The sequence below is a fragment of the Leptonotus elevatus genome, chromosome 14 (genome assembly GCF_054856555.1).
Source record: "Leptonotus elevatus isolate MCC_2025b chromosome 14, RoL_Lele_1.0, whole genome shotgun sequence".
NCBI classification, from domain to species: domain Eukaryota; kingdom Metazoa; phylum Chordata; class Actinopteri; order Syngnathiformes; family Syngnathidae; genus Leptonotus; species Leptonotus elevatus.
This window is the reverse complement of record NC_141252.1, coordinates 13,319,899-13,344,825: the sequence shown is the minus strand read 5'-3', so window position 1 is coordinate 13,344,825 and position 24,927 is coordinate 13,319,899. Positions and strand designations below refer to the sequence as shown.

Genomic DNA, 24,927 nt, shown 5'->3' with positions numbered 1-24,927 from the left:
AGTTCAGCCCCTCGAGGATGAAATACAATTTTGGAAGCTCCTTTTGGCTCATTTGAAATCACGCTGATGATTCATTGGCTTTTGGGTTTGTTCCAGTAATGTACCTCAATCACGTCAAATTTAATAGCCGCCTGCCGATGTTGAGGTAAGGGATGTAACGATATTCCAAACGTCATTATATGATACTATTACAATATGAACCTCACGTTACGATAAGTATCACCATATTGTGGGCAGGTTGGCGATTAAAAAAAAAAAAAAAAAAAGCTCACAATATTGTATCGACATTCACAATATGTTAAACAAAAACTCATATTAAAAAAAGCACAATATTTTGTTTTTGTACATAACTGCAGTGACAACGATATAGGCTTGGCCAGTCATTTTATTGTAAATATCTCGTCAATACAATACTAATTATCTGAGGTCATAATTATACATATAGTTCAAATACAGTAATATAGTACAGGTAACATTAACCTCAATGCACATAAACAACATACCATCACTAATAACATTTAATAATAATAGAATAGATAGATAGACTAATAGATAGATAGACTAATAGAAATAGTTCAAATTAATTTGTGATGTTTATAGCCGTCAATGGCAGTGAATGAATAAAAAGAAAAGAAAAGCTTATTTACAATTGGGCGTCAGGCGATTCAAATTTGTAATCGTAATTAATCGCATGACTTCACTAGTTAACTCGCGATTAATCCCAAATGTTATATCTGTTCTAAATTTACAATAATTTATTTTCTAGGTTTTCATACTTTTGTTAACAAAAGTAGAAAAAAAATGTTAAACTAACAGAAATAGTTCAAATGAATTTTTGACATTTATAGCCGTCAATGGCAGTGAATGAGTTAATATTGCACATGTGGTTAACTCACAATTAATCACAAATTTTATATCTGTTATAAATGTACAGTAAAAAAAATTATAGGTTTTCATTATCTTGTTAACAAAAGTGGATTTTTTTTTAAATAGAAATAGTTCAAATGAATTTTTGACGTTTATAGCCGTCAATGGCAGTGAATTATTATTAAGAGTTAATATCATGACACGATGATGATGATGATATTGTGGCATTTTCAGTGTCGTGGCATTGCCGTTATCGTTACATCCCTAATTGATGAATGCATTACCACAGGTAGTTCACAAATCCTCGTATGGTGTCAAATAAGGAAACTGTGTTTATGCATAAATACAAATTGATTCAAGTGTTGTGTTGACACAAAGCAATACACAATCGTAAGGAGGGAAATGGATCTAAAATGTTGCTGTTCTAAACATGTCGGTACCATAACATTTCCGGCAAGTTGATAGAAACCAGTGTTGCTCCTTCACCCCGGGCGTACATGTTTGTTTACTGGACGGCTGTTTGAACAGACTGGCTTCCAACTCACCCGCTGACCTTTAGGTCCGCTTTCTTTGCTGTTGTCTGTCCCGTTCCGTGATACAATCACCGACTTACCTGGTCCTCGTGTTACACCACCAAGTGCTGCACTCAAGACTCTGTGAATCGGGCCTTTTTCCAGACATGAGGTCACACTCGCACAGTCGCATGAAGGCGGTTTAAACACGCAAACTTTGAACGGCAAAAAAAGAATTCGCACTCACCTGCTGAAAGTGACTTTTCCCAGAGGTGTGCTCAGCAAATCTTGTCTGAGCTTGCACATGCCTGCTACACAACCCCAAACCAGTTTTCTCTGCGCAGTCGGTGCAACCATTTGCTAACTCTACATTCTTTTAGTTTTGTTGACTGCAAAATTGCATGTTTTGGTCTTTGCTCAATTTAACAGTACTCAAACGTCTTTGTCACAGGTACAATCAGAACAAAAACAGACACACAAGCAGTACTTTTTTGCAAATGAGGCGGCTCTTGCAAAAATACAAAAGTACTGCTTGTTTTGTCCACGGTGTTCTAGCAGCAAGCATTCTTGTAGTTTTGGCTGATTACTTTCCAGACAAGGGAGAGTCGGCCTGTTACGCTCACTGCTACTTCTCAAAGTGTGAACCCAAAACTTGAGTGGGGTAAGCGTCAGGGGATTTCCACTCGGCCCAAAATAATGTCGGCGCGCACAGATGTTTCATTTCCACAACTGTTAAATAAGAACATATGTTCAGACATAACACCTAGAATGTTGTTTATACTTAGAGACTCATTGGCAATAACATGATTGTCATTGCATGTTATATAACCTGCTATTATTTTATAAAACGGTTATCTTGTAAAGGTCATTGATAGATTTGTTACATGAGTTCTTATTAGAGTTGAACCTAATAAACTGTCTGGTGAGTGCAGACAGCCAATTGCGCAACCTTTGCCGTACATAGTGCTACATGTGATTCATGACCACTGCAACAAGAGCGGAGAGTTTTGTAAGCGAAAGTAAACTATAGGAGATAAGGAGATATAGTTCTGCAAAGACAGCTTGCATGGTAACCACACAAGCAGGGCCGTGTTTATTCCCTTGTCTGCACATTTTCCACATACAATATTGAGAAATTGTCTGTGATACTTTCCATACAGTCTACATACTGTACAATGGAACCTAAAAGTCAAACAATCTCTTCAGTGATTAATTTCCAAGTAACAATTTTGTTATAGTAAATCATGTAAAGTGAATGAAAATGTTCCAGGGTCAAACTGTTGCCATCATGAAATTGATTTTGAGTTATACTTTTACGTTCTTAACTTTCACATAAGTATAAATACAAGTTACAAACCACTCGTTTGACCATAAAGCTAAACGCAACAGCAAAAATAGGGAAAGCTACCAAGGGTGTGCATCTTTCCATTAAAAAAAATTTTTTTTAATACATGTCTCAATACGATTCAAGGACGTAACATTTTAAAGTGGAACGATTCGGTTCCAGTCAGTGGGATTCTGATTCGATTAGATATTGTACATTTAAAAAAAAAAAGAACAATTTGATTTGTTTTTGTACCGATGCACTCACATTTTTTTCAAATCATAAACCATTTTCTGACTCAAATTGTGTTTTTTTGCAAGACTGACAGATGCATTATGGAGAGGGAACGGGAAAGAGGAAAATATGCAATTTGTTATTTGTTTATTTTCATTACCTATTATACTTTCAGCGGCATGCTATTTACATTAGCGAATGCTTGTTAATATTTTTGGGGTCATATTTAAAGGGGAATTTATCTCTTGACAATAACATCTTACATATGTGACCTCACTCGTCTAAACATAACATTCTGATTAATATTACATTGGTGGAATATGAGTTATGAAGCAAAATCCAGCTGTTTTTATCCATCTCAGGGGGCGGCCATTTTGCCACTTGCTGTTAACCGAAGATGGCATGACAGTTGCTCAGGGCTCAGGCAACAACCAATCACAGCTCACCCGTTTTCTGAAGCTGAGCTGTGATTGGTTGTTGATATTGTACTGAGCACTGTAACCCTTTCCTATGTCCAAAATTCGCAATGCATTTCATTTATTATCATTGCACTGTCCTAACAGTCAACATGCTTCTGCGGAGGGTTGCAATGAGCAGTTTGCGTACAAATGGTTCCTATTAGCAACAAGCACAGCAACCTCCTCTACGTGTGTGTGTGTGTGTTTTTTTTTTTTTTTTTTTTTGTTAGTGCCAAACTTCCAAGAGGACGCGCTGGAGTGTAGCACACTGGCACAGAGAATTAGATCTCTCCACATGAGCCTGTGATGATGATGAGTCCTGATGCCAGAAAGGGGCCTCCTGGTCACTCAATGCCTGGCACAGGGCCAGTTCATTAAAAAGCCATGCCAGCACTGTTACACTGACGGAGGAACAAGAGGTTTTGTTTTTCCTGACCTCTCTGGCGCCCACGAAGGATCACAATGTAGCGAGTATACCAACACCTGAGAATCCCTTTGGTTACAGACTTAATGTTACAATTACAGGACGTGAAATAAGATGACTGAATTTCCAGGGACCTTCGAGCACTTGGTTCATTATAGTACGCAAAATACTAATCTGATTGTTTTCTTTCTTTTAATAAAAAGGTATAGTACTTGAAGGTGGTCCCATTTGCATTTGGGTATTTTAAATTACACCTATACATTAACGTACACTTGTATTTTTGTAAACAAGACTGTTGGAATTTGACCAGCCCAGTGGCTGGATTGGAGTGATAAACTTTGACCTTTTGGAGATCTTAGTCTCGTTCTGCATTGCCTTTCTTGATAAGCAACCTGTGTATGTATTTCAACTTGAAATAAGTACTTCTAGATTTACTTCCTTAGTTTATTTCTTTTGTGCCAGGTGGCACTTTCATGAATAATTAAGAGAAGAGATCATGTTAATTTTATAATTCTTCATTGCACTTGTATGCTCTTGTATGTGACAGAGTGTGCTGATGACTTTTGCAAGTGGTTTATTTCTAGTTCTGTTTATTTCTCTTATGGGACAGTGGTAGTCACATTTATTGGTCATTATGCAGTGCGTGCTGTACGTACGCATAATTCTGATTGTATGACCAAGCTTGAGGTGTTTTGAAATTTCATTTCCTGTCATTGTATGTATTTATATTAGTGTCAAAATTAGTGTGTTATTTTTTAGTTAATTTAAAGTTCCTTTAACACCACTAATTTTTTTAACGCGCGATTAACGGTCGCTCCTTACTTGGAAAGCCTGTACTGGGGAGTTCCAGACACGTCCACGTCAAAATTTAGCAATAATAAATGTAATAATAATGCATATATTTGTGGAGACTGGGGTCAAGTTGTATTTTACAATTTTAAAACTGTGCAGAATTTCACAAGTTGCTTCATGTTAAAGATTAGATAGCTCTTCATCTGAAAAGAAGAATGCACTGAGCTGTCACCGCAATTATGCCATCTAGTGGCAGAAAAAAGACCAACACAAAACAATATCAAACTCGTTTTTAAAGTACAGTACATCTTTTTAATTTTAACTCAATTTTATGAATTATTATGAAATTACTGTATCAATGACTAAAAGATGCAGCCATATTTCTATTTACCATTTTTTCCACTTTGATGTTAACAAGAGTATGAAAACTTAGGAAAAAAATTATTGTACATTTTATTGTACATTTAGAACAGATATAAAATGTGCGATTCATCGTGAGTGAACTATTGAAGTCATGTGATTAATTACGATTAAAAAATGTAAATCGCCTGACACCCCTAATTTATATTATGAATGACTAGCAGCGAGTCTTTACAGTAATTGTATGACACACGCTGTGCGTGCATGTCCATAAACGATCAAGATTTCCTCTTATAAGTGTGTCAGAGGTGGGGAAGTGTACCAATTCTGGGGTCACATAAAAGCACTCACACTAGTCAAATAGACCTAAGATGTCAAATCGGCCCAAGCATGGCTAGAATGAGGTGAGTGGATGACGGTTGCCTCTCTAGATAGAAGCAGGTCACCTCATTCTAAGATTCTTCACATGCCTGACCTTTATGGAGATATTCGTCCGAGGAAGGGAGGATTTAAGGAGCCTTTGTGCGATTGTGTGGATTGCCATAGAGGCCCAGATTGTGCAAAGGTGTGACGTGGTTGCTACTGTTGCAAGTACAGGTTTTTCAGCTCCAGCGTAGCAGTGCTTTTTAGCTGTAGGGTACTGGACCAGGAAATGAAACGCGCTGCCTTTCTTTGGAGAAGTGAAAGAAGAAGCAGCCACATCGACGTGGAAGTGGCGCTTTACCTTTGTCGAGGGGTTATGGTGTAATCAATCCAATTTGTTCCCCTTTAACCACCAAACAGTCAAATTTGGTATGCAATTTTTCTGTTTTGAATGCCAAAAGTTGTTTTGCGTGAACATTTGGAGGGGTGGGGTGCCAACCCTTATGTAAGCAACACAGTAGCATGTATTTATTTTTAATATAATTCATAATTAAACTTGTGTGTGTATATATTAAACAAATAATTATCTATTTTAACGTGAAACTTTCCCCATTATAAACATTTAGTATTACGCTCACTTTTTTCGTTCGATTGTGTGTGTGTGTGTGTGTGGTTGACGAACTTGTCATTGTTGTCTTTGTGACGATGACATAACAACAGGACAGACCGAAAAACTGGTTCGACTCACTAGCTTATTTCATTATAGAAAGTGATCGAAAACATGTTTAGTATGCATTCGCTTCAGGGAGGCGCTCTGCTCAGAGTACAAGTAGAGGGCTCAAAAAGAGTTTCTCACAAGTTTGTGTGTGTGTGTGTGTGATGCCGCTCGCTGATTTAATGAGAGGTTATTTAGCTTGACTGCCTGTAAATGGTGCTCAACAGGTATTTATGGGGATTTGGTTTTGGTTGGTGTAGAGAAGGGATCAGCAACCTTTCCTGCCAAGAGCCATTTTAGGCCAAATAGATAACCAAAAATCTGTCTGGAGCTGCAAAATGTTTGAACATTATGAATGATGATGGAAACAGTGTGTTAGTGGTAGTGGAATGTACTGATGGCCCAAGAGCTAATTAGAGCTACAACAGAATAAAATATGCAGTATCCAATATGTAGAGATTCACTTTCTTCTACCTTCATCTTTTTCAGACTTTGTTTCATACATTTTTAGACTTTTTTTTTTGCTTTTCTGTCAAATTCATGACATTTTGGGGTAATTTTATGGATATATATTGTGGTAATTTTCTGCCTCTCTTCTTTATTTGTACATTTCATGGCTATTTTTTTATTTGTTTTTTAAAAGAAAATTCTGCCTTCTTTGCTATCAATTTTCTGACATTTTTGGCAATTAGGTGGACATTTTATGGTAATTATCAAGATTTATTTTATTTTTGGACAATGAATGGATACTTTTTGAACATTTTCTTGCCTGTCTTTTCTTAAATCAATTTTCTGACATTTTGGGGGGCAATTTTGTGGACATTTTATGGTAATTTTGGGGAATTTGTCTTTTGTTTTTGGACATTTTATAGCTACTTTTTAAATGTTTACTTTTCAGTTTGTTTGTTTTTATTCAATTCTCTGACATTTTTGGCAATGTCATGGACATTTTATGGCAAATTTCTGCGTTTCCTCTTCCTTTTTGGACATTTTATGGTCGCATTTTGGACATTTTTAGGTAATTTTCACAACTTTTCATTGACCTTTCATCTCTCTTTTTCTGATAACTTAAAATTTTGGATTGGGACATTTTTTGATTATTTAATTATTCTTTTTCAAAATCATAATTAATTTCTAAAAATGTTTTTAGAGATCCACAGGGAGCCACAGGAGAGGGGCTAAAGAGCCACAGGTTGCAGACCACCGGAATAGATGTAGAGTGAGCACCCCCAAATTGGTCACTTGCGTAGATGAGCTTTACATGGTACAATTTTCCGCTTCCTTTTGTTCCTGTTTGTTGTCTGGTGTTAGCTAAAAGGACGGCTGGCCTCCGCCGATGACATCACACACACATCGGCTACAGTGTGACTATTGTCAAGAAAGGAAAATGTTTGTCGGTGCAGTGGAGCAAGCACACACAAAGACTGATAAGTGTGTGTTCTGTGAGTCACCAGTAAATGCAGAGTTCAATGAGTGCTTTGGAAAACTAAGACACAAGATTTAAGAGTTGGAATCCATAGTATGGGACGGTAAGTTGGCACTGGAGTGCAGAAGGTTTCAGTAAAACAACGGTGCTGTTGTTTCCTCTCCTAGCACGCAGTGGTGTGTCAAGGTCAGGAGCCCACAGCGATAAGCTCACACTCCTCTGATATTCCAAAGACTCAGTCTTATTTAAACATTTCTCTCAACTCCTTTATAGCATGGCACAACTTTCTAACTTCAATATTATCGCTTGTAATATCATACAGTAGTAGTCTGTAAAGCTACACTTTAAACACACACTAGCAGGGCTAAACATTCTCCTACATAGCTTTTATTGGAATTGCTGATGGCTGATGCCTATCAAAAAGGGTTTGATTATACTATGAAACCCTCAAGTCTTGGAATATGACTTCTGTGAATGGATAGACTTAAAGTGTAAGTGGAGCTTTACAGACTATTAGACGATTGCTCATCCACACGCATGTGCAACAGAGACGTGTCATACAGTTACTGCAATGCGATTGTTACTCATCAGATATTCATCATTTGAACCATGATGGGCACACGCACATGAACGACCTCAGCGCACAAATTTGCTCCTTGTCAGTTATTAACGATAGTCGGCATCTTGCAAAAGCATAATAGAAAATAGAAATAATTCAGTATCTATAACTAGCTTGGTCAATGGCATGCAACCGCCACCTTTCCCAACTGAAACCAACAGAATGCAGCATTGTATAGTGAAGCAATGGCAAAATGGGATCAAGTCCCAATGCTTAAAAAAGAAAATAAACAAAAGTGTGCATGCAGCGAGGGACAGGAAAGGGAGGGGGAATCGTGGTCAAGTGTGGTAAGGTTTGAATGGCCTCGTGTGAGTATGACCTTAGGGGCCTTTTCTACAAGACTGTTTACCTGAAAATGGTTGAAATCGCCGTTGTTTAGATTAAGTGACCACATAACCCTTGGAGCCTCAAAATGCTAAATGCTAAAAGCTATGGTCTGCAAAATGGAGCATGTCAAGTCGTATGTTCAAAAGTACTTCACAGCCAAAACAGTGATAAGTCCCACAGTGATGTCATAGCCTTTATACTTATAATGCTTCTCTGCAAAGTATACATGCACAGTAAAGTAGCTCCACTGCTACTCGGTGGTGGACTGGGCTTTTTTATACCTGGACCTGGTGACTTACCAACTTAATCCACTTCTTAATACCACCACTATCATAGAAACCATAAACTATAGAAAAATGCAATTTAACTCATTCACTGCCATTGACGGCTTTAGACTTCAAAAATGCATTTGAACTATTTCTGATTGGTTTAAAAATGTTTCCACTTTTGTTAACAAGAGTATGAAAACCTAGAAAACCTTTTTTTTGTACATTTAGAACAGATATAAAACGTGTGATTAATCATGAGTTAACTATTGTCATGTGTCATAAGTCATGTGATTAATTACAATTAAAAAAAATGAATCGCCTGACGACCTAATTTTTAATTATCTTTTCTTTTTTTAAATAATATTTTTTTCAAAAAAGAAAAGCTTATTAAAAATTAGGGCATCAGGCGATTAACATTTTTAATTGTAATTAATCGCATGACTTCACTAGTTAACTCATGATCCATCATAAATTTTATATCTGGTCTAAATGTACAATAATTTCCCCCCTAGGTTTTCAAAAAATGTGAAACTAATAGAAATAGTTTAAATAAATTTTTGACGTCTATAGCCGTCAATGGCAGTAAACGAGTTAAGAGCAGGCAACTGTGCTACATACATCATTTAGAGCCACTCAGAATCAAAATAATTAATGATAAAAACCTAAAAACAAAAACTCAACAACAAATCATACACCAGAGATGATGATTAATGTATGTGTGTTTTGCTTGTAAACAAGTTTGCTCTGATCAACCACTCAAGGGAAACATTTTAAAAATGATTGGTTAAAGAAACAGTCACATTGTAAATATGGTTTAAGTTGCATCTGCCAGCACTGCAGTGCTGATTCTGAAGTCCCTGGAGATGTTTAGTTTGGCATGGCAAAACATAGAGGCTGAAATATGGTGGGAAAAAAATTATAGTACTGTACGCTACGTACTGTACAGTACAGTACTGGAAGCCAAGAACGTAGCCAATAGAAATCCTACAAAAAGGAAGATAATATACTATTGTGAATAGAATAATACCGTTTTGTTAGCCGATATTAGAATTCATGTTCTAAATAGTCTGGGAGGACAAACAGTGTGCATGGGTCTAGTTTTTTTGCTTATTTTGCTGGTCCGTCTGAACGGCGATTGATTTGACAACAATGTTTTTATATTGAATTTTTCAAAAACGTTTTCACTAGATCATTATCATTTTTTTGTTTGTTTGTTCTAAATGTGTTACGATAAATATACTTTCGATTGACTGTGAGTCAGTTATGTCTGTATTGTATCTTGATGTTGCAAGTTGCTTGGTGTAGAACTGTAACATCATATTCAAACCCGTTTCTATTCTGATCTTGTGGATGTACAAAGATTGTGTTTGTAATGATGACATTTTAGGCATACTGTAACTTAGATTGGACCTTAATTGACTGTTATGGTGTACTTAATGTTGTTGTGAGTCCAAAGTGAGTTCAAGGGGGGGTTGTTTCCAAATGTCAAAATGTTACTTTTTCTTCTAACACATTCTGCATATACCACTTGGACTCATTCCCACTATTTTTTGTTGTTGTTTGTGCATATTCCACTTACAATGTAATGTCACTTGTCCCTCTGTGAAGCTGCAACAAAAGTAATCCCCACCTGTCAAACAGTAGGTTTAAAAACAAGTCATAATTGTGTCACTGGAATTGTTGTGTAGGTCTAACGCTCTTTCTTATATTTTCATCTGAGAGGCTGATTTCAAGCAAAGGACAATTTGACCTCGTTGAGGGCAACAATAATTTGAATAAAAAGGCCATCAGAGTTCTTATAAAGCATATTGTCAGGTGAATTTAAAAAAGAAAAAAGTCAGCAACCTCATTAGCCACCCCTTTTAAATCTAACGCATCCAATTCTGCCTTTTGTGAACAAAAGACTGTTTTGATTAACACGAGGCATTCTTGAAACCAAATGATGAATAAATACTGTGCTAGCCAATAAATTCATTATTTACATATTACTGAACCCCTTTTGTCCTTTTCCAACTACAAAGAGAATTATTATTTACACTATGGCTCTTGAATGTAATCATATTTCCATAAGCAGATTTTCTGTCACACAATGTTTTCCCTTTTGGGTGGCTGAGCTCTGGAACTTGAATAGACTGGTTACGCAGGATCATGTCCACTGGCTTTAGTAAGTTGATTCAAATCCAAGATGTAAACATCAGCCTGGATTTGATACATAATCACTTCCGGCCTGTTAATACTGTCAATCCACCACGGACAGATGGTGCTTTTAAGAGGTCAGTGATTAATACGCACACATATTGGAGTGTTAACTAGGGATAGTTTATAGAAGCTCCTCATTAACTGCCAGTCGCACCCCACCCACGCCACTCCTGTCAAGCGTGTTCAGCCATCGTAACTAGATACTGTCTCGTGTCCAAATCAACTCTATGCTGCCAGTTTTTGTTGTTTTTATTCTGCAAACGACTTTTTGTCTGAGCTATTCAGGCGACTTGTAAGCATGAGAACGTTTTGCATTTGTTCAGATGTTGTAGATTCCGCGTATCCGGAAGTGTACGACAAAGTTGTGCCAAGACTACGGGGAACACATTTCACATGTGTAACCATGTGCTGTGGAGCTACAGACCCTCTTTTCAAACATGTTTTTGATCTTGTTTTAGGAGTTCATTTAACTTCAGTCTACATGCTCCCCCTTGTGGCTAATTTATAAGGCTACGCTTGAATACAGGGGGGAGTTTAGGAAACTTCACATTTTTACTATGAATTTTATTACAATATGTTAAAGTTGTTCTTGTCCATCAAATCCCTGAAAACAATTCTTCCTTCGCTGTTTATATGTATGACGGCTGTTTGATCCCCATTGACCAATCAGGGTGTTTGCAGATGGGCAGCAAGAGGGGATGGCAGGAATTAGGCTTCACGGGATTAGTGCCTGAGCTCCGTTTGTCTATTGGCTGTTGAGACATTCTCCACTTTTGAATGGAAGTGACAAAAACAACTTTTCAAAAACAACACACATCATCATTTGCTCCTGGTCGGACAGTCTGTTTACAATACATGTGGGTTTTCACCTTGTTTTGTTTCAAGACATTTTATACCAAGTTCTGTTTCACTTTGGGATCACTGACGGGCTATAAAAGAAGTTATGGTGGTGCTTTTGACTCATGAACTTAGCTCTCATTTCTACTGCTTTCCCACAGTCAAGAAGAAAGGTAAGTGAAGGCAGCACGTACAGATTCTGATCGTTTCAGTAATGCAGATTGCTTTATGGACATAACGTGACCAGGACTTCTTCTGGAAGTCAATTTCAGTATTTTAACCCTGTAACTAAACATTCCCTATAATGAGAGAACGATACATTGTAATAGTAATATTGTTCATAGGAAATTTCTGGTGTGTTTGGAATGCTGTTTCAAAAAAAAGTGCTTATGGCCTTATAGTAACTGTGTGGCAAATTGATTACAAATGGCTAAATGTAGAGCGGCTGTCAGTGTCAGCATTACATAAGTGTCTCAGCAGGTCCAACCAGAGTTGCATCACATGGCAAGTGGCTCATGAATTCAAGTGAATGTTAACAAAATCTTATTTTTGTGTAGCCGAGATGTTGGATAAAGAAAATAAGAGCTGTGTACAGTTACATGGAACGCAGCGATGATGATCTGAGTGTGAGAATGTGAGACTTTCATTAGCCATTCAAAGTGGTTCATCAGGTTTGTGTCATGTTTGTCATGTTTGAGGTGCACATGTGACTGAAAGTCATTTGGATCTCAAATCAGGTTGGAAACCACGTAATTGCTGCTATCCCCAAATTACCTAAGAAAAAAAGTATATTACTACAAATGTACAATTAAATGTGACAGTTTCGTTGATCCACTTTTCACTGTCTAATGAGATTAGAAATAGTCCAGAAGAATGTGCAAATCCCATCATTAATTGCAGGAAAGTCGATTTTTGATTTGATAATCCGCCTTTGTCAAAGGCAAAGTTTAATCCTGTATTCAGGAGTGAAACAACGGTTTAATCTCGCACATATTCATTCTCTTCTTTGATCTCAACATTTATTTGTTTGGATTTAAAATGATTGCCTCTTTGGGCTCCATGTAGGCAACTAATCTGCTGTTAGACTTGCAATGCACTTTTACTGATCACCTCCCCTCGCTGTCTTGTTCTCTCTCTCAAGCCGTGCTAAATCTGCACGATGATAAGACCCCGCCTCCTCCGCTGCTCCAGGAGAACGTGTTCATTGAGGCCAGCAGGCCCAAGTACCTTGAGGACCTTCACAGCGAGGCCTTGGAAGGCTTGAAAATGATGCAACAGGAAGGTATAAAGCTCTTGTAGACGTTACATGCCATAACTCTGGTTAACGCATTGCAAAAGTGTAGGTTTAAATGTTGTTGTTTTTTCAGATAACAATGCGGGAGTGGAGTTTCAAGATAATGAAAGCACAACTGTAAGTGACTGTAAGTGGCATCGCAAGCTAAATTTGACTTGTATTCACCGCGGTTGTCTTGTACCCTTGTCAGTCGACAATGACAGCCCGGACAGATGGGGAAAGTGGAGGATTCACGACTGACAGCACCTTTGCTGACGCGTCCTCTGTTGCCTCTATGCAATCGTCTGTGTCGACCAGATCCTCGCGCTCTGGTCTCACCAGGCAAGGTAAAAAAAAAAAACAATCAGTGAGGATTTTAGCGTAATCATTTTATTAGTCTATTTCCTATATGTTGAGTTTACTTTCAGTATGTTTTTATTTGTATGATAATGTCAAGAGACTTTTTTTTTGCACCTCTCTGTTTGACCAGGTTCAACATTCAGGCCTTTGAACTCTGGGAAGCAGCCAGAAAAAGGCAGGACACGAAAACGACACAGGAGGACCGTGGCAGGCATCCCTCGGCATGTTCAGCGAGAACTCGGTATGGAGCCTCTGTTTGAAATGTATCACAGTGAATAATATCTGATTTGGAGATCAGATTGTTGACCGCTTTGATTCAAAACAAGATAAGTGCGTATAGTGTGTTGTACATTGGAATCTCTAAGACTAAACGCAATCCATGGTGGGGGTTGACCTAAAAAAAAAAATCAAATTTAAAAAAAGACACTGTATTTTCCCATGTGAAAAAATTTAACAGTCATTAAACTATTCAAGTTAATTAAATTTGAAGAAACAACAAATCGTCATTAACTCATTCACTGCCATTGACAGCTATCGACGTCAAAAATTATTTTGAACAATTTCTATTGGTTTAACTTTTTTTTATGAGTATGAAAGCCTTGAATTTGCTTCGGTGGTCAGAATCTTTGTTAATGAGTTTTCCTTCCATCAGGGTTGGACAGAGTTGGCCGTACAATGTCTTCAAAGTTAGACCAGGAAGAGCATTCCAACGGCGAGAGTGACGCTGAGCATCGAGGAGCATCGGAGTCTGGCCTAAACGTCATCCGGCCTATCAGCGAGGACCAAGTTCAGCAGAATCACGCCGGTCACATGGACGACCTGGACTTGCTGCACCGACTGGGACCGGAATTGCTGGACGGGCAGAGGCCTCGCTCATTGGCTGTTGCTTCAATGACCACTGCCAATAGCCAGCAGGAGTTGCCCTCCCCAGTCATGTCGATGTCCCCACAGGCTGCTTACATGTCCAAAATCATTCCCAATGCTGTGTTGCCCCCATCGATCGAAGTGGTGGAGATCAGCCGAGGCCAAAGCCGCAACAGCCTCCGCACTGTCAGCAAGAGCAGTCTTCTTCTGTCCAGCCCTTCACCATCCCGTAGCTCCATGAGAACCACTTCCTCGAGAGGCTCCAAAATCAGCTCAGCCTACAACCACAATCCCTACAACCTGTCGGACACTTCCGGCTGGAGCCACTCCGAGTCGTCTGAGACTTTGGTGTCAGATTCCTCAACCATCTCCAGCGGCAATATGTCGAGAAAGGAGACCTCGCGAGACAAAGATGCCGACTCCGTCACAGTCAATGGGAAGCTCATTAAGGAACGTGGCGCTAAGAGGGAGGGACCCTTTGCGCGCAGCCTCTCTGTTTTGAAGCCCAAAAGGGCGCCTCCGCCCCCAAGCCGCTCCTATTCTCTGCACAACAAAATGAAGCGGCGGTCACGAGATATAACAGAGGCGGTGGTCGTTTCAAAGGAGGCGTCTCCTCAAAGCGGCTCAGCTTTAGGTGGGGCAACCGATGAGCCTGAAGCTTCTCCTGCAAGCCCCCTCGATAGTCCCGGCTACAACGGGGACACCAGCTCTCTGGATGACTCGACAGGCTCCGTCTTATTTCGTATGGCAAAATCACCTGAGGCAAGTGACTCAAACAAGGCGGGAGAAACGGTTTCTTGTTCACAAGAAAAGTGGGAACCACCACAGGAGAATAAAGTAAGCAAAATAACCTCTCCGTCCAGTGGCTACTCCAGCCAAGACTGCACGTCTCCACAGCTTCAGCCTTGCAGCTCCTCACCAAAACACAAAAGAGGAATTCTTGCAAAGCTCCAAAGGTTGTTTCCTGGCGCCTCATCGCCATCTCCCCTCACACATTTGGAAACTAATGAAAACACAACATCCTCCAAGGACCCCAAGTCTCAAACGGCAAAAATAGATTGCGAAAGGATCAGCCCTTCTGTAAGGACTTTGCGAGAACTCTTCGACATCCCTCCGCACCCGAAAGTCCATGCGCCTCCAGCCCCTCCTCCGGAGGTTTGGGCTCACAACAAGCGCACCTTTGAGTTGCTTCTGGGACCGCCAGCCCCAGACAACGTCTATGCTATCATCAAAAAGAATCCAAAAGACAGGAGACAACAGAGGTCGACTGCATCTGTGTCAACGGAGAGCTCGGTGAAAAGTCAACCCGGAGAAAGGAAACGGAACAATCCGACTACTACTGTGGAGTCTACGAACGGAATTGCGCAGAAAGCTCAAGAAAGTGCACTTTTGAATGTGAACGAGGTTCACAAAATCAGCAAGGAAAGACTGACTGAGAATGTAGATTTAGGAGAAAATGGCAACGTGAAACAGAGCGATGAGAAGGTACGCGTAAGTGATATGTTGAGTGGAATGTTGGTGAAAGCTGTAGCAAAAAGGGAAGAAAGACTGGCAATAAGGGGCGGCGTGGTCAAAAGCGCACCCGCGCAAGCTTCAGAGGAAACGCCAAAAGTGGACATCATACACGCCATTTCATTAACACGCGCGTCCCCTTCCCCTCCTCCTGCACACTTCCCCCCAGAGCCCCCCGGCAAGCAGCAGGTAAACCACGCAGCGGCCCCCGATTCATCCTGGCCCCCACCACCTCCACCAATCATGCAAGTGGTCAGTGTGCCTGACGAGTTAGATTTCCCCCTTCCGCCTCCTCCGTTAATTAGTGAAGGCGGGCGTTTGACGTCACCTGCTGCAGTAGCTGTCACAGAACGTCACACCTCTTCCACAACGCCAACCATTATTGTGACAGCCGAACCTGAACCAAAGGATTGTGTAGCATCGCATGGGCTTGCACCGCCACCTCCCTTGAATATACCCCCACCACCAGCATTCGCAGCCCCCCCTCCACCAATTATCGCCGCCATCCCTGTGAGAATGAAAGAAGTCATTACTTCTCCACCTAAAGTGGTCTCTCAAAAGGTTCTGCCGCCGCCGCCGCCCCCAGAAGTGGCTCCAGCTGTGTTAGCTACGCAGCCTGTCCCACCACCTTTGGTCAATGTTAAAGAAGAACCCCCTGCTCAGGTTAGCCAGCCCCCACTTGTGCCTCCAGAAACAGTCACAACTGTATGTTCCGAAGAGGCGATTCCTGAAGAACCGGAAAAAGAAACCCTGGCTTCCAAACTGTATCCACCACAAAGTATTCCGCCACCACCACCACCAAGGGAATCCCTAAAATCAGACTCCGAGGTCATCTCATCAGAATCTCAAAGTAAGTTGATTTCATGTAACGTTACTCTTACTCCGCCACAAAGTATCCCACCGCCACCTCCCTTAGAACTTCTCCCTTCAACTGAAATCACGCTCCCAAATACCGAGGCCCCCGTTGCACCACCGAGAAATTCGGGCCCCCTTCCGTCACCACAGAGGCCTGACGAACCACAGTCATCTCCACCTGTAAGCATTCCTGCGCCACCGCCTCTTCCTGTTGGGGGTCTTGGCAATCTTTTGCGCCAGGCAGATCCTGCAAGCACAGAGAAGACAAACCCGGAACCTCCTCCTGACAACATTCAAGAGGAATCCATCCCTGTTGTCACCCCTTCCCTTCTGCAGATGGTCAAGCTGCGGCACGTTAACAGCAGCCCCGAACCTCCAGCAGCTCAGGAGCAAGGTCAAGCTGAGGACGGTTTGAAAATCCAGCAACCGAGCAACCCCATCCCATCCCCCCAACCCAATACCGAGGCCCCACAGAAGCCCATTAGAAGATCACTGATCATATCCTCGCCTCCACCTGACATTTTCACCTCCCTACCAGCTCCTCCCCAGCCCCAGCCCGTTGTTGTGGTCCCACCGGCACCTTCACCGCCAGCCCCCAAGTCTCCAGCCATGCCCGCCTCTCCTCAACCGTCCATGAACCTACAGGAGGCCATCCGCCTGCGGGCAGCCGCCAGGTCAAAAGACAGCGCCGCACTTCGCCTCAGCTTGCATTCGCCCACGTCACCAAAAGGCCACAGTCCGTCTCCAACCAGCACAGCAAGCTTCATCTTCTCAAAGAACAAGAGGTTGGGGATAGATGCCAAGACCCTCTCGCAGAAAAGCCAAGACATTTCTACCGCGGTGGTCAAGGAGGTGGAGTCGACGAATAAAGTCAAGATGCCACCACCTGTTGCAAAGAAACCTAAAACAAAGGCCGTAGATGTGGAGAACGCCGACGGAATGGCGCCGACTGCAGGACAGCCAGCACTGACCGAGAGCATCATGGGTAAGAAAGAGCTATCAATTCCTGTTTTTTTTTATTTACAATTTATTTGTATTAAAGGGAAAGTCAACCCCAAAAAAGGTTTTGACAATCATAGCCCCACTAATCTAAATACGGCATTTTGGTATAATACTGCGTTAGTGGAATATGAGTGAAGCAGCAAAATCCAGCAGTTTTTATCAATATCAGAAGGCGGCCATTTTGCCACTTGCTGATGTGAAAATGACATCACACTTGCTCAGGTCTCAGGTAATGACCAATCACAGCTCAGCTTCAGAAAACTGGTGAGCTGTGATTGGTCGTTGCCTGAGCCCTGAGCAACTGTGATGTCACCTTTTCTCAAGGCACCACTGAATTAGATAAGTTACATTTCATTCATATTTTGACTCACTATTGGCGAATCGTCATAGGTTTCAGAAAGAAAGTTATTTGTTCCAAAATAAATTCAATGTGTTAAATGTTATATATAAAAGTACCAGAGTTATTGGTACTCTGTATCAGTAGTTGGGTTTTCATCTACCCATTTGTATTCGAATTTTCAACAAATGTGAGAATAAAACCGAATGGAAATGCTAGAAATTCAAAAAAGGGCCCAAAATTCGCAAAAAAAGTTTTTACGCTCAGAGGGTGTGGATTTTGAAGCGTATCGAAAAAAGGAAAATGCAAATTTTGGCTATGGAAACAGGTTTTGCAAATAACCAACCGCTGGCAAGACCGAATACACGTCGCACGTTTTGACCCGATATTACGTCACACGTACGTTTGTAGTCACAAAGCAATGGCGGATGATAAAGAAATGTATGTTTGGGGGGACGACGCAACAGAAATCTTTTTGGAATGAATTAAAGAAGCGAACATGAATGCAATTTTCGATGGAAAACATCAAAGAAACGCTACGGCTTATCAAGAATTACAAAAGAAACCTCAAACGACATCACCGCACGGCGCAGTGGCTTCCTGTTCTTCTTCTTCTTTTAAATTACTGGTGGATCACATTCTCTATGGTGTATACTGCCACCTACAGCGGCGGAGTCCCCTCAATATTCGCAAAAGAAGAACAGATGTCCGCTTTGCACATTTTCAGTAAATTTGCTTTAAAAAATTTAAGATTCTCTTAAAATAATTCGCACTCAGAGTGAATACTTGTACTGTTATCAGTCTAAAAAAAAAAAAAAGAGTGGTATCAAACATCCTTAATCAAAATTATACTTAATCTTTCATATACAGGATAATAGAAGTCTTTCAAAAAAGGGAGCTTTTTTTCAATCACACTCATTTTATCCAATGACTCACCTCAGATCCTTTTGCACACTTTTTGCACAAAACAACTCGTCCTCTGTTTCCCAGCTTCAGATGCAGCGGAGAAATCAAACGGCGCAGAGGCGGGCAGTGCTGATGGAGGAGAGACATGATCCCTTCACACTGAAGACGAGATGAATTTCACTGCAAAGATGGTGTAAAATGGAGAAGAAGAAAAAAATCACGTTGATGCAAATGTGCTGTGGGTTGTTTTTTTTTCAAGTGCACATTCAAGAGTTTGGTAGATAACAGTACGTTTTCCGCTCCACGTGGTGTTCTGAGCTTTGCTGGTGCAAGACGTTGAAATATGCTGCCCTCGACTGTTTGATGATTGTACTGCATATGTACATTTTGTCCTGCTGAATCACTGCTTGTCAGAATGGGACTTCAGGGCGCTCGGCTGTAAAATAAAGCTAATTTCTATGAGTTGTGTAATTTACCAAAGATGTTTCAAAACACCATGTTTAAGAAAAGATAAGTTATTTCTCAGATAGAGGCTCCCACAATTCTCTGTAAAGTTGTGAATCTCTATAATAATATGAATCTAGAGTTTATGTATCACCTTTCCTCATATCATATGTTTTCTGTTCAACATCTGACAAGGTTATCCTTTAATTTCAGCTTTTCTGTTGTTGATGGCCCTTATGATGTAACTCAGGGTCAGTTAATAATCACTGTCAAGTAATAATGAAATTCATTGTTTAGAGCACAATTTCTGCTGCTGTTATGGCGCACATGGTGGGATTGTTCTGCTTTGATTCACCCCCCCCCCCCTTCCACACACACACACACACCCGCCCCCTCCCACACTTTAAAAGACTAATGATATCAATCATTTATAAAAGGAACATAAATAAAGATTTATGGACACTACATGGTCTTTATTACTGCTGTGAGTATTCTGATGTGATTGCAACCGATTCTTGATGCTTTTTTCAGCGTTAATATTAACAAGATATATAAACCACAATTCCAATAAAGTTGGGACCTCGAGTACTCGCTATACTGGAAAGCGTAGGGTTTACAAGGTTCACCTTTTTTTTTCTTTTTTTTTACTCCACTGCAATAAATTCATTTTAACTTTCTATTAGTTTAACATTTTTGTTTCCACTTTTGTTAACAAAAGTATGAAAACCTAGAAAAAAATTATTGGACATTTAGAACAGATATAAAATGTGTGATTAATCGTGAGTTAACAAGTGAAGTCATGCGATTAAATAAGAAAAAAAATGTAATCACCTGACGCCCCTAATTTTTTTATAATCTTTTTTTTTTTAATCACATCAGGCGATTACAATTTTAAATTATAATTAATCGTATGACTTCACTAGTTAACTCACGATTAATTACACATTTTACATCTGTTTTAAATGTACAATAAAAAAAATATAGGTTTTCATACTCAACAAAAGTGGAAAAAATGTTAAACTAATAGAAATAGTTCAAATAGTCAATGGCAGTGAATGAGTTAAGTGCAACTTTTATATATATATATATATATATATATATATATTATAATTCATCTCAGGGGGCGGCCATTTCGCCACTTGCTGTCAACCGAAGATGACATCACGGTTGCTCAGGGCTCAGGCAATGACCAATCACAGCTCACCGGTTTTCTGAAGCTGAGGTGTGATTGGTCGATACCAGAGACCTGAGCAACTGTCATTTTGGCCTTCTGATATTGATAAAAAGTGCTGTATTTCGCTGCTTAACTCATATTCCACTAACGCAATATTAAGCAAAATATCACGTTTTGACTAGTAGAGCTGCATAGAACATAATTTGTTTTAAATTGGGGGTTGACTTCCCCTTTAAATATCTTGACTTGGTGTAGCATATAGGTTGAAAATCATTGCATTGTTTTTATTTAAGTTTTACATTGCATCAATATCTATGTGTGCGGTGCTTCATTGTCAGAAACTGAAAAAGCATCGCTTGAGTGCATATCCAATTTTATTGAGGTGTCAGTGTGAAGATTGATGTAACATTACGTCCATGTAAAATACCAGGTCGTCAGCTCTTGATCGTCTGCCTGCTGATTATTGCGGACATCCGAGGATTGCGTTTTTGGTGGCACATTTCTTTGCGATGCCAAAATGTGCTCCATCCTTTCCCCTTTGATTTCATCTTCTTGGACTGCCTGTTTGGCTCCTTTAAATTCATCCTCCTCAATTTCATCTCCTGATCCAACTGTGAACTCTCTTAAACCTCTCTCTGACTTTTTCTTCTTTTCTTCTAGACTCACACTTTCTCTTCCATAATATCTTTCTTTTTCACCATCATTCTGGAGTACGTCTGCATTTTGCCACAAAAAGTCCTCAAGCAGGGGATTGTCGAGTCTTCTGACATGCAGTGAGCCTTCCTCTGCAACAAGTGGCTGATCTGAAACCAACAAGCTGCTGCTTACGGAACCTTTGCAAAAAACAAACGTGTGGATTAAAATTTTCACTTCAAACTATTGAAGGGGGGGAAAAAAATATTTGATACCTTTAGTGCTCATTCTCTTTGACTTTGCGCTTGTGCACTGTGAATCACAGCATTTGCAAATGGAGTCATCTCCTGAAAGGGCCTGCCACCTAAAAAAAAAAGAAGAAGAAAGTCACATCCACTTGCAAAAGCTTAATAATAAACTAATTTTGAGTTAAGTCTCACCTATCCTCTCCATAAGTGCACGATTTCTGCGCTGGACTTGGCTCTTTCGATGTGGCAAATACTTGGCAGTAAATGCTGATCTGAACACAAAGACCTTAAATCACATTTGACTTTGAGGGGAAGTCAAACTAGACAAAGCCCCCCGCCCCTCAAAAAAAGAAATCTGGACAATAATATGTTCTATGCAGCCCCACTAGTCTAAATATGACATTCTGGTATTAGGGGAATATAGTTAAGCAGCAAAATCAATATTAAAAGGCGGCCTTTTTGTCATTTCTTGTCGAGTAAAAACGACATCATAGTTGCTCAGGTAACAACCAATCGCAGCTCCGCTTCAGAAAACAGGTGAGCTGTGATTGGTCGTTGCCTGAGACCTGAGCAACTGGGATGTCATTTTCAGTCGACAGCAAGTGGCAAAATGGCCGCCCCCTGAGATGTAAAAAAACAGCTGAATTTTGCTGCATAACTCATAATCCACGCGTGCAATATTAACTCATTCACTGCCATTGACGGCTATAAACGTCAAAAATGCATTTGAACCATTTCTATTAGTTTCACGTTTTTTTTTCCACTTTTGTTTAGAGTATGAATAGTTAGAAAAAACATGTACATTTAGAACAGATATTTTAGAAAAAAATTGATTTATCGCGAGTTAACGAGTGAAGTCACGTGATTAATTAATTGAATCGCCCCTAATTTTTAATCATCTTTTTTTGAATGAACTTATGGCAGTGAATGAGTTCGTCATAATGTCATGTTTAGACTACTAAGGTCACACATTATTGTCAAATGTTTAAGGTTGACATCCCCTTTAAGACGGTGAGAGCAAACTGCCGATCCTCACTTCACGGTCTGGGTCAGAAATGAACTGGAAGGCTTTGAACGAGAATCTCAGACTCCCGTTAGCACGCGAGACGAACTGAGACGCCCCTCCGGGGTCTCGCTTGCTGTCCAGCATGCAACTGCGGAAGGCATGAAGGTGACATCACAAATGGAACACCAAGGGAGAATTACCGGCGATCCTCCTGTCCACAAACCCGTACCCCAAATTGCCAATGATTGTGTATCGGTACGAGCCGATGTCTGGTGAAGCATAGCAGTAGTTGATGTACAGTCGCCTTCCAGCGGGCAGACGTGAAGCAGACACTTGGACGTTGACCTCCTGGCCAAGATGGAACACTTGATTTTGGACCGGTTTGCTCCATGAATCTGAAATCGGACGCACGGTTTATTGTGACATAATGCACTGAATGTAAAGCGCCGCCATACTCGTGTGTTGGATTTGGGCCTACCATCCATAAGATGGATTTGGAACTCATTTGGTTGGCCTCTCAGAGTTTTACGCACAAGGGCGGTTGTCCAGGTGGGCTTGACTGCCAGTTGGTATACATGATGGTACCTTGGCAGAGGTAATATAAGAAAATATGATAAACATAGGCTACTAAATGTGCAGACAGACATTTTTCCCACAGGAAATAATTTTAATTTTTCAATCTCTATGGAGCTCATTTTTAAAGTCTGGCAAATAAATGTTACGTTTGCACGCCAGTAATTATTACTAATTTAATGTTAATTAGCAATTCTGCCATCTAGTGGCGGAGCATTTAATTATTATGTTTATCACTTTGTCACTGGCACAGATAGATGAACATAGAAATGGGGGGTGAGGGGCTAAAATAAAAAAAGTATTTTGAGGGGAAATCAGCAAATATGCAAAACCCGAGTGGAGTTAAGTTGTAAAATTACCAATCAACCACCACTAGATGGCAGACATGGCTTAATGCACCCACACTTGGTCTCATGCTGCATTTGAGGAAGGTGGGAAGTCTGACTCATTCCACTTGGATTGTACCAGTTGCGACCTCAAAGTGTTCCAGGCGAATGGAACCAACAAAGATATATTCAATGTATTCCCATAAAAAAAATATATATATATGTTTTTGTTCATCACAACACATTTTGTCCTCCAGCAAACCTTCCTTCATAGCCTTTATTTATATACATAAATGAACATTATCTTTTAGTTTGTCATACATTTCACTGAATATCTTAAAGCAGGGTGATAACAGCACATATTTACGCAGTCAGTACCAATCACGTGTTACGTGAAGTTAAATGTCGAATAATTAAATTACTGTAACAATAAAAAATAGATTCATCATTCAACAAGTTAATAATCTTGTAAATTATGTTTTGACATTCATGGTCCGTGTCTCCATGGGGGTCACCAAAAATCTAATATTTAGAGCATGCATTTTGTTACGGTCGACATTTGGTTTGGAAGTGCTTGATCCTAAATTGTGGCTACCTTAAGAATGTTTGCCCGTCACTGATATATTCTTCTTCTACGTAAATGTTTGCCCGTCACTGATATATTCTTCTTCTACGTAAATTGGCCTACAGTGTGCGCTCTTGTCATCTCTTCGTACCTTTGATAACGACATTCAATGTCGACGTCAATCCGAGACGCTGCGCTTGGAAACTTCTCGGTGGAAGGTTCATAATGGAGAGTGAATTTGTAGACCAAGAAGTCGCGTGGCCTCTGCCGGGGTGGGAAACGAAGTTGTAATTTCGGCCATTGCACGTATGATGAAAAGAATCTACCTCTTGCCGGTAGCCACACGCCGTCAGTGGATATGTGAAGAGCAAGTCTCCGTGGGGTCTCAGGACACCGTTGCTCCGGCAGCTCGGGCCAAGTCGCAGCTCCGACTCATCCGCGCCGAATCCGTAGAATGACGGCTTGACCCGGACGACCACATCGAACGCGGAACAGGTCACGGAGACGTCCGGAAGGCGGGCCAAGCGGAGCCCGCTGTTTTCTACAGCTGGGTCGTGGTCAGGCAACCCACCAGTGGCATTGCTCACTCGGATTGTGACAGGTTTGGATTTTGGGGTGCCCAATCTGGTGAATTTATTTCGCCTTGACGGTGAGCCGTCGGGGCCCGTTTTGCAGCAACCGAGGCCAAAAAGTAATGAAGCAAAAAACAAAGTGTAAAGATATCTTGTCATGATTGTCACGTTCCGTCTCGCCTCGCTGATGTGCACGTCAAGCCACGCACGTTCACATCTGGAGGTTATTAGAGGTAATTGGGGCGCCAGGATTTTTGGGAACTATTTAAAAAAATAAATATATATATTTTTAATATTTTCAGTAGTAGGAACAACCACTGTTTGTTTTCATTACTTGCCGAATTATTTTTGGTCGCGTGGGCCAATCACTAAAGCGATATGTAAAACAAAATTAAATTTGAAGCATAACGGCTCATTTCAATATTTGGTGTTGACGTAAGACATGAACATCAAGGTACTTTTAATACAGTATTAATGGGACATCCCTAATCATCATTTGTTTTTTTTCATTAACGAACATTTTAAATAACATTTATTAGAAATAATATTTT

The 24,927-nt window shown here is 40.3% G+C and overlaps 2 protein-coding genes across 5 annotated transcripts in view; one reads left to right on the top strand and one right to left on the bottom strand.

The window, feature by feature from the left end:
• The window catches only part of LOC147163064 (uncharacterized), a 32,393-nt gene extending 12,649 nt beyond the window's left edge, over nt 1–19,744 (top strand). For all 3 annotated transcript variants that reach the window (XM_086095598.1, XM_086095599.1, XM_086095597.1), the window contains exons 3-8: nt 12,868–13,008; nt 13,094–13,137; nt 13,211–13,346; nt 13,490–13,600; nt 14,012–17,575; nt 18,920–19,744. In XM_086095598.1, coding sequence (XP_085951724.1) covers nt 12,868–13,008; nt 13,094–13,137; nt 13,211–13,346; nt 13,490–13,600; nt 14,012–17,575; nt 18,920–18,984 — 4,061 coding nt within the window. In that variant the 3' untranslated portion in view covers nt 18,985–19,744. The remainder of the gene's footprint in view (nt 1–12,867; nt 13,009–13,093; nt 13,138–13,210; nt 13,347–13,489; nt 13,601–14,011; nt 17,576–18,919) is intronic.
• Nucleotides 19,745–20,831: 1,087 nt separating this feature from the next.
• Nucleotides 20,832–24,563, bottom strand: LOC147163063 (zona pellucida sperm-binding protein 3-like). 2 transcript variants are annotated; one of them, XM_086094991.1, is made up of 8 exons: nt 24,131–24,563; nt 23,956–24,068; nt 22,819–22,925; nt 22,570–22,735; nt 22,371–22,488; nt 21,527–21,606; nt 21,362–21,450; nt 20,832–21,286 (listed from the first exon to the last, which is right to left on the bottom strand). In XM_086094991.1, exons 1-8 carry the CDS (start codon nt 24,533–24,535, stop codon nt 20,862–20,864), a joined length of 1,503 nt encoding a protein of 500 aa, XP_085951117.1. In that variant the 5' UTR covers nt 24,536–24,563; the 3' UTR covers nt 20,832–20,861. The 2 variants fall into 2 exon arrangements, with proteins under 2 accessions (XP_085951117.1, XP_085951118.1); XM_086094992.1 differs by having other exon boundaries at nt 21,143–21,286; nt 21,527–21,620.
• Between the last annotated feature and the right edge of the window lie 364 nt (nt 24,564–24,927).